The sequence below is a fragment of the Gracilinanus agilis genome, chromosome 2, assembly GCF_016433145.1.
Source record: "Gracilinanus agilis isolate LMUSP501 chromosome 2, AgileGrace, whole genome shotgun sequence".
NCBI classification, from domain to species: domain Eukaryota; kingdom Metazoa; phylum Chordata; class Mammalia; order Didelphimorphia; family Didelphidae; genus Gracilinanus; species Gracilinanus agilis.
Window position 1 is genome coordinate 655,673,625 of NC_058131.1, and position 9,804 is coordinate 655,683,428.

The window sequence follows — 9,804 nt, forward strand, 5'->3', positions numbered from 1 at the left end:
GAAGGGGAAGGGGAAGGGGAAGGGGAAGAAAGAAGGAGAAGGGGGGAAGGAGAGGAAGAGGAAGAAAGGAGAATTAGAATTATTAAACTAGGAAGCTAATAGGTGACTACTTAATCAGTGGCATTACCCTAGATACTCTCATTGCTGCCCTGATCTTTCTCCACAGAGACCAGGGTGCTATAATCTTTCTTCTCCAGATGTGGGAAAAGCTAGTTATGTCTTTGCATATTCTCACGCCTCAGCTTGGCTCAGGACTTGGGGAGATATGAGGCTTTATTCTCCACACCCTTAGGGCTTTTCTTCACCTGCTCACAAACCTCTTTTTCCTGAGGAGTACAGATTTTTAAAGGGTCAAAACTTATTTATAATTCTAAATCTTTGCTGCTTTGGATATTGCAGAATCAGAATTCAGAGTTGGAAGGGAATGGGGGGATGATATAGTTCAACCTAGAAAAGAATCCTAACCCTAATATACCTGAGCAATAATAGTGCTCCAGGAACAAAGAACCCACTGCCTCCCTGCTTAGCTCATTCTATTCAAATTAGAATGAAGTTTCCTATTAAAATAAGGTGTGTTTGTCTTTTTGCAACTATTACTATTCTTGGCCCTGCCATCTGGGTCCCAAAAGTGAATTTCTTTTCTACATGTTTGCCCTGAATCTTCCCTTCTTCAGACCAAATGTCCCTCATTCCTTCAAATGATTCTCATATGAGGCAGCTGGTGGCTCAGTGTTTAGAGTGTTGGACTTGGAGTTAGAAAGACCTGAGTTCAAATCCTGCCTCAAACACTTATGTGTTCCTGGCTAAATTACTTAATCATTTTCTGTCTTATTTTCTTCATCTCTAAAATGCGAATAAGGATAACTTCACAGCATTTGTTGTAAAGATTAAATGAGATAATATTTCTAAAGCACATTTCTAAACCTTAAAGCATTTTATAAATATTAATTTTTATTATATGAAACAGATTCGAGGGCTTTCCCCATCTGATTGCTCTCTCCTGGATAGTTTCCAGCTTTTAAAAGTGTCTTTCCTAAAATCCAGTGCCCAGAACTGAACCCAACATTCCTCTCCAGAGCTGATTAGGGTAATTCTCACTTCTTTATTCCTGAAAGCATGGCTTCTCTTAATGAAGCCCCAAATCACAACGTCTATTGGACTGCTATTGACTCCTCCTGAGCTTTTGGTCCACTAAACCCCTGGGGCTTTTTCAAACTAAGTGTTAATCCAGCGTTTCCTTCCCCCATCTTTTACCTGATTTGTAGCTGATTTCTGGAAGTGATGTGAAGGGCTTTTCATTTATGCCTATTAAATTTCACCGTATTAGCTCCAAACCAGTTTTTGAGCCTGTCAGATGGCAAAGACGCGAGCATATTGTTCAGAAGTAGTTGCTTGAACAATAAAACCAGGAATGTTTGTCTTCTGGTTCCTGAGTCTCAGAACGGACTGGCTTGAGTTTAGATTGCCTGGATCGTGAGAGCATTCAGGCAGAGCTTTCTTAGATGCCACTGAGGCTAAATTTCTAGTTTTACAGATGAGGAAACTGAGGCACATAATTCTTAAGTGGTTTGTCCCAGGATCCCACTGCTAGTGTCTAGGTAGGAATTGAACCAAAGTCTTCTTGACTACCCACTAGGCTGCCTAGCTGCCTCCAAGCTGACTCCAGATGCCTCTTCTCTCCCAATGTTCCCACCTTTACCCTCCCATGTACATACATATAATGTGGACAGGCAGGAGAACTGTAAGTGTGCAGGATACAGGATGTTATAAATAATAGGAATAGCATTGTTAAAGCCCTTTAAGAAGGTTTTTGTTGCCTTTTGGTTATATACTCTACTGATTTTCTCTTAAACCTGCCAAGCCCATCCTTCCTCTTGAATGCTTTTCTTACAACAATGAGAAACACTTAAAGAAACCCAACTAAATGAGCAAATGAATGTAAGATGCTGCATGACAAGATGTGTTTATTTATTTTTAAATCTTTACCTTCTGTCTTATAAAGTATTGATTCTAAGGCAGAAGAGTGCTAACGGCTAGGTAATGGGGGTTAAGTGACTTACTCCGGATTACACAGCTAGGAAGTATCTGAGGTTAGATTTGAACCCAGGACCTCCTGCCTCTAGACTCAATCCATTGAGCCACTTAGCTGTCCTGAAGATGTATTTTCTTATTAATCTTTAGGACTGAGACAGTGGTATGGCAGTCAGTATTTAACAATAGACTCTCAGGAGGGAAAATGCATGTCTAACACACTTAAGTTTAATTTCCATTATTGACATTTTCTCCATCATTTTCTCAAGTCTAGACAATTACCCAAACAACCAATCCAGTCCTGATTTGTAGCTTTTGCTGATTTCTGAAGAGTAAACGCACTCATTGAGCATTTTATAATTCCCACTAGAACAGACTTCCATAGCCCCTTGCCTGAGACTATCTATTCCAGTTGATCAGAGCTCAACTGCCTCACTGGGTGGCGATCACAACTGTGTATGTTCTCTTGGTTCATTTACTTCATCCTGGGTCACTCCATCCATCCATCCATCCATCCACCCATCCATCCAACCATCCACCCATCCATCCACCCATCCATCCATCCATCCATCCATCCACCCACCCATCCATCCAACCAACCATCCAACCATCCAACCATCCATACATACATACATACATCCATCCATACATACATACATACATACATTTTCCTAAGATGCTTCGAATTCCTTATTTTAATCCTGATTTCTTATAGTGCAGTATTCATATACCACACCTTGTTCAGTATCAACCAACCAACCAGTATTCTGTTTTTATCAAAGATCCTCCTTGCAATTATTCTGTATCAAGGTCCTTTCTGTCTTTGGCTTCCATAGTAGTGGGATCACTGGTTAAAAGGTTTAGTGACTCTTCCCGCCAAAATTACGGGAATGGGGCTTCTTTCAAGATCCAGGTCAACTTCTATCTTCTATAAGGAGCTCTTTCCCCGAACTCCTTCACCTATCCCACAAGTACCTTTCCTCTGAAATAACTTTCCATTTATTCTGAATATATCTCATACATGGGGGTGGGGGCGTTCTAGATGGCACAGTGAATAGAATGCTGGGCATGGAGTTAGGTGGAATCATCTTTAGTCAGTTCAAATTCAGCCTCAGACACTTATTAGTTGTGTGAGCCTGGGCAAGTCACTTAACCCTGTTGGCCTCGGTTTCCTTATCTGTAAAATAACCTAGAAAAGGAAATGGCAAATCACTCTAGTATCTGCCAAGAAAACTCTGAGTGGAGTCATGAATAGTTGGACACACAGTTATTTATGTGTTGTCTCCCCTGTTAGTCTGTGAACTCTATGAGAGCAAGGGTTGTTTTTTGGTTTTGGTTGTGTATCCCTGGTGCTTTGCCTAACATTCAGTCCATGCAGACACTCAGTGTCTTTGGAAAAAAAGAACTTTGGAAAGTCATTTATTCCATCTGCCTATATCACGAGGTAACCAAACAACTATCCCTCGATCGATCTTCGAGCAGTGTGAGCCTGGTGCCTAGCCTCAGCCCTAGGGTCCCATCACAGCTTTCTCAGGGGCTGCCCTGGCCCTTCCGGAGTTGGGGCTGGGGTCTCATTGGGCTGTCCTGGTGGCCAGGGTATCTACAGTCTTCGGTGGCCCTGTCACACCATCCCAGCCCTAAGTGAACTGGCCGTGGGACTGAGAATCCCTGAGGGTCCCCTCTAGACTCAAGCGCTTCATGGGTCAGGGTCCTCTTCTTCCCTCCCCTCCAGGTCTGAGTCCGGGGCTCCTGTGCAGGGTATGTGGGGACAGCAGCTCTGGGAAGCACTATGGCATCTACGCTTGCAATGGTTGCAGTGGCTTCTTCAAGAGAAGCGTGAGGAGGAAGCTCATTTACAGGTGAGAAGGCTCTGCCATGCCACCATGGCTTGTGCCGCAGGGATGGGGACTTCCACTATCTAGAGCAGTGATTCCCAAAGTGGGCACCACCGCCCCCTGGGGATCCAGGGGAGCAGTGATGGCCACAGGTGCATTTATCTTTCCTATTAATTGCTATTAAAATTTTTAAAAATTATGGGGCTAAGTAATATTTTTTCTGGAAAGGGGGTGGTAGGCCAAAAAAGTTTGGGAACCACTGGGCTAGAGGTTAGCAGAGGGAGAGCATCGTCTCTGGAAGACCCTGGAAGAATGTGGGTTGTGCCGGGGAAGGTGGGCCAACTCAAGGTCTGCTCAGACTTTTTGTGGCTTGCCCTTTCCCTCACCACCCTGGCCAGGCAACATGAAATCACCCTTAATGAAGCCTCTTTTCTAACCAAGTTCAGACCCAGACCCAGGTGCTATCAGCCCAGATCCTCTGTGGGAAGGGGGATAGAGATAGGGCATAGATGGGCTTCTGGGACCCTGTTTTCTCCAACTGATCAACAAACTTTGAATTCTGTCTTACAACTGATACCAAGCATTGGTTCCAAGACAGAAGAGCAGTGAGGGGTAGGCAAGGGGGGTTAAGTGACTTGCCCAGGGTCACACAGCTGGGAAGTGCCCAAGGCCAGATTGATGCCCGAACCTCCCATCTCCAGGTCTGCCACCGAGTCACTTAGCTACCCCTCAATGAGCATTTTTAAAGTATCTACTAAGTGGCCGACATGGCGTGGGTGCTGGGGACAGAGACAAGAATAAAACAGCCTCCAGCCTCAAGGAGCTTCCCTTCTACCCTGTAGGTGCCAGGCTGGTTCTGGGACATGCCCCGTGGACAAGGCCCACAGGAACCAGTGCCAGGCCTGCCGCCTGCGGAAGTGTCTGCAGTCAGGGATGAACAAGGATGGTGAGTAGAGGAGAGAGGAGAGAGTCTAGGAGGACCAGAGGAGACTATCTGCATCAGGGGTCCCAGGCTTTGGTTTGGAAAGGCTGGAATTACCCCAGCAGAAAGGTCTGAGCTCTCTTCCTTAATGGGGTCGATGAGTTTTGGGGTACAGGAGTCCATCACAGAGCTAAATCAACCAGCCTGTGTTGGCCCAGAAGGCTGCCTGGAGGAGGAGCCTTCACCCAGGTTCTTGGTTTTCCCAGCCGTACAGAATGAGCGCCAGCCCCGGAGCACGGCCCAGGTCCGTCTCGACAGCATTGAGCTGGATCCCAATCTCAGGCCGGAGCATCTCACGACGACTCGAGCTGGCCCCGAGCCTGCCAGTCCTCTGGTGCTTGGCCTTCGGGTTCCTTCGTCTGCCTCCACGACAGCAGCCCCTCGGGCTCTGACGCCTCCAGGAAACCATCGCTTCATGGCCAGTCTCATGACGGCGGAGACTTGTGCCAAGCTGGAGCCAGAGGATGGTGAGTGTCCCCAGAGCTCCCTCAGGCAGCTTGCTGAGGCCATTCCTGTGACCGTTGATCTTCACATGGATGCGGGCACAGACCTGGCATCTCCTCACCAAGACCTTCTCCAAGGCCCCAGACTGAATAGTGCAGTGTCGAGAGCACACAATTATTTCTAGATAAATTCCATCTAATAAGCATTTTTTCTTTTGCCTAAGGAGATATCCAAATTAATTTAATAAGCATTTTTTGCCTATGGAGATATCCAAATTAATTTAATAAGCATTTTTTGCCTATGGAGATATCCAAATTAATTTAATAAGCATTGTTTTGCCTATGGAGATATCCAAATTAATTTAATAAGCATTTTCTTTTGCCTATGGAAATATCCAAAGTAATTTAATAAGCATTTTTAAGTGCCTGCTGTATGCTTGGTCTTGGAAATAGGAAGATGAACAAGATGTAGTTCCTCATCTTAGTGAGCTTAGAATTTGGCATGGGATATAAGATAAATACAGAAATCCAAGTCAATTCTCTCTCCTCCAATAGTACAGAAAATGGCCCATCTGTGCCTTGTCACGGAGGCAGAAAACATGAGAGCTCCAAGAAGGTAGAGATCACTCCTGGCTGGGGAACAGGGGAATGTTTTGTAGAAGAGTTAAGAACCAAACTGACTCTTGAAAGACTTTTCCAGGTAGAAATAAGGAAGGTTTAGGGATGGCTAAACTCCAAGGGATGTCCCAAAACAGGAAAGGATGGGAGGAGCTGGGAGATAGTAAGACATCTAGTTTGGTAAAATCATAGGGTACGTAAAGGGGTGTCTTGTGAAAAAGGAGGAATTTGTGGAGGGTCTTGAATGTTGGGTTAGTGGTTTCCATTGGGAACCACTGATGGTTTTTGAATTGGAAACCAACACAATTGAAGCTGTGTTTTAATTAAGATTTGTCAGGTGGCTTCAGGATGAACAGAACAGACCAGAGGATGATATTGGCCAAGTCACTTTATCTACTAGGCTTCCTTGGCTGTAAAATGAGGGCGTTTGATGAGAGGACCTTTAAGGTCTCTTCCAGCTCTATCTATGATCTCATGATCAAACTATGGTGGAGGCAGAGGGAGTAGAAAGGAAAGAATGGATAGGAAAGAAGCTGGTGGTAAAAAGAATAGAATTTGGCCACTAAACAGTGGGTATGGGATAGAAGACAAGAGGTGGGGGTGAGCAGTGATGAGGTACAGCATTTTGAATCTTAAGCAAGATCTGACAATGACTCCCTCTCATACTGTCCACCCAGTAAAGCAGGACAGTGGACTAAGGCTTTGATGGATCTGTGATCTTTGTGAGTAATCCCTAAACCAATGTAGATCACCATCCTCTAAGCCTTCTTATCTTTCCAAGAATTCTTCCTTGATAGGAAATCTACTCAATGAACTGGAGATCTCCTGAGTCTTTAACATTTCATGGATTCTAGGGCTGCCTATTATTCCTTACTGTGCTTCATGGATGGTTCTTGTCTTCTTTTGATTACTGCTTGTGGCTATTGTCTTGTGCTGACACTTTTTGTGTAATAATTGCCCTTGGCAATATGTGCCAGCCTATTTACATCTCTCCATCATGGATTTCTCTACTTGCCTTTGGCTGGGAGGCAGTGGAAAGGGGCTCCCAAATTCAAATCCCAACTCTGCTTACTTGCTAGAGAGAATAGTTATGGCTAATATTTATATAACAGTTTAAGATTTGCAAAATGGCTAATATTTATTTTCTCTTTTGGTCCTCACAATAATCCTGTAAAGTAAGTATTATTATTATTTCCATTTACAGATAAGGAAACTGAGGTTGAAAGAGGTTTCCAGGGCCATATAATACATAGTATCTGAGTGGAAAAAAAATTAACAGCATTTGTTTTGTGCCAAGCTCGGGGATACAATTACAAAATCATAGAGTCTCTGTGCTCAAAGAGATTCCATTCTAGAGACATCATACATTGGGGATTGGTATTGTGGCTTGGAAATGGGATGGACATTGAAGCCATTGAGGAATACATTGATATGCCCTTTTTGAAGAGTTTTCTAAAACTGGAAAGTGAAGGGAGGGGGCTGGGAAGAGGGGAGGGAGGGTACTCATTTGGGTGTCAAGGCTGCTATAAAGAACAAACATGGACAAGTATATGTTGGGGAGGGGGGCCAAGTAAAGTAGAACATGGCTGGAACCAGGGATAGATACCAAGGCGATGACAGATGCAATCACCAATCAGGGCAGAGAGTTCCCAGGACAGTAATTCTGGGGATGGGGGAAGATTAAATCCTCTTGGGAAAGCAGGGATGACACTTGAACTCAAGTCCTTCTGACTCTAGGTCAGGGGACTTCAAACAAATCACTGTGAATAAAGCCTTGCCTTTTCTTATTCCTGCCCTCCCAAGTTAGTGATATTCCCCCCCCCCTTTAGTTTGTATATATTCACTCTTTACTTATCTGTTGTTTTCCCCTGGAGTGCCAGGACTTTTTCATTTTTGCCCCTGTATTCCTGGTGCCGTATACAGTATCTGACACATAGTAGGTGTTTAATAAATTCTTGTGTTCTGATTGAATTTAATTTTTCCTCCAAAGTGGGAGTAGGGGTGGACCAGATGCCCCTTTGTCCCAATAAAGTCTAGGATGAGCCTGGGACCCCAGAAGGAATTGGGCACCCCAGATCAAGATGATTCAGGGGACTCAAGCTTCTCCATTGGTTTCTTCCTTTAGTGAAGATTGGGGTGCAGATACTGAGGTCATTACACCTCTAGTATTCCTTCTACTTCTAAGTTCAAGAACCTAGGACCAGCTGTGTGACCCTGGGCCAGTCACTTAACCCCATTGCCTACCCTTACCACTCTTCTGCCTTGGAGCCAATACACAGTATTGACTGCAAGATGGGAGGTAAAGGTTTAAAAAAAACCTAAGACCCATTCTATTTAACTCATTAGGGCAAGACTTAGTCTAAAAGCTCACACGTTTCTAACAGCAAATTGTTCAGACCCAGGGAATGGGAAGGGGAAAGGGAACAAGCATTTATTATGTACCTACTATGTGCCAGGCTCTGCGCTAAACACCTTCTGAATATTATCTCATTAAGGTTAAAGTTATTTAAGGTTCTTTAGAAAGGGTCACTGGAGAGATGACTTTTTTTTCAACAATCCTCTGCCAAAAGCACTGACCAAGAGCTATATGCTCTTGTCATAGTGGGCATCCTGCATGTGTGGAGTGTCCAGTGATTTTCTATGGACAGAGGTTTTCCCAGATGCTTTTCCTTGGATCTAATCTGATCAGACCCTGGAATACTTCAGGGTCTCTACAGTGAGATCCATGGACATCCCAGAGAGATCAAGGTGGTAATCACAGGAAAAGTGAAGTGGAGGGAAAATGTATGATGCTGTGTGACCTTGGGCAGGTCCCTTAACCCTCCATTGCCTAGCCTTTACCACTCTTCTGCCTTACACAGTATTGATCCCAGGACAAAAAGTAAGGATTTAAAAAGTGCATTATGACATGCCATTGGATGTTAATGAGTCCATTAGTCTAAATGTCTTGGACCAGATAAGTGAAGGAAAGTAAGAATGAAGGAAAGATAGGAGGAAGGGAGGAAGGAGGAAGGGAGAAAAGAAAGAAGGAAAGAGTGGAGAAAGGAAGGAAGCAGGAAAGGAGGGGAGGAAGGGAGGTAAGAGGGAAGGAGGGAAGGAGGGAAGGAAAAGGGAGAAAGGAAGGGGGAAGGAGGGAAGGAAGAGGGAAGGGAAGCAGGAAAGGAGGGAGGAAGGGAAAGAAGGAAGGAAAGAAGAAAGGAGGGAAGGAGGGAAGGAAGGGGGAAGGGAGAGAGGAAGGGAAGAAGAAGGGAGGGAGGGAGGAAAGAGGGGAAGAGGGAAGGAAGGAAGGGAGAGAGAGAGGAAGGAAAGGAAAAGAAAGGAAAGGAGAAATGAAGGAATTAGAATTTATTAAGCAGGCATCCTGCATGTGTGGAGTGTCCAGTGATTTTCTATGGACAGAGGTTTTCCCAGATGCTTTTCCTACCATATGCCAAGCACGTATTATAGATGCTTTACAAATATATGATTTGAACCAATAACTCACAAGATAGGCTAGAATTCCTTGGGAGGAGGACATGTTGGATTATAATTTGTTAAATGCCACAATGTTTTCAGTGATCACAAGTTGCTCCCTGCTGCCAAAGTACATTTTATCATTAGCATTATTTTTTTAACCCTTTACTTTCTGACTTAGAATCAATATTCTGTATCCGTTCCAAGGCAGAAGAGTGGTAAGGGCTAGGTGATGGGGATTAAGTGACTTGCCCAGGGTCACACAGCTAGGAAGTGTATGAGGTCAGATTTGAACCCAGGGCTTCCTGTCTCTAGGCCTGGCTTTCAGTCCATTGAGCCACCCAGCTGCCCCACAAAGTACATTTAAAAAATGACATTATTCTTCTGGTAATGCTCTAATACCAGATACCACTTATAGCACTTTAAAGTTGGCAAAGCGCTT

General features: G+C 44.3%; 1 protein-coding gene across 1 annotated transcript in view; it reads left to right on the plus strand.

Moving 5' to 3' along the window:
- NR2E3 (nuclear receptor subfamily 2 group E member 3) overlaps positions 1-9,804 on the plus strand; it is a 30,028-nt gene that overhangs the window by 6,117 nt on the left and 14,107 nt on the right. Inside the window, exons 2-4 of the mRNA XM_044662715.1 lie at positions 3,764-3,890; positions 4,709-4,812; positions 5,055-5,315. Of these exons, the coding sequence (XP_044518650.1) occupies positions 3,764-3,890; positions 4,709-4,812; positions 5,055-5,315 (492 nt within the window). The remainder of the gene's footprint in view (positions 1-3,763; positions 3,891-4,708; positions 4,813-5,054; positions 5,316-9,804) is intronic.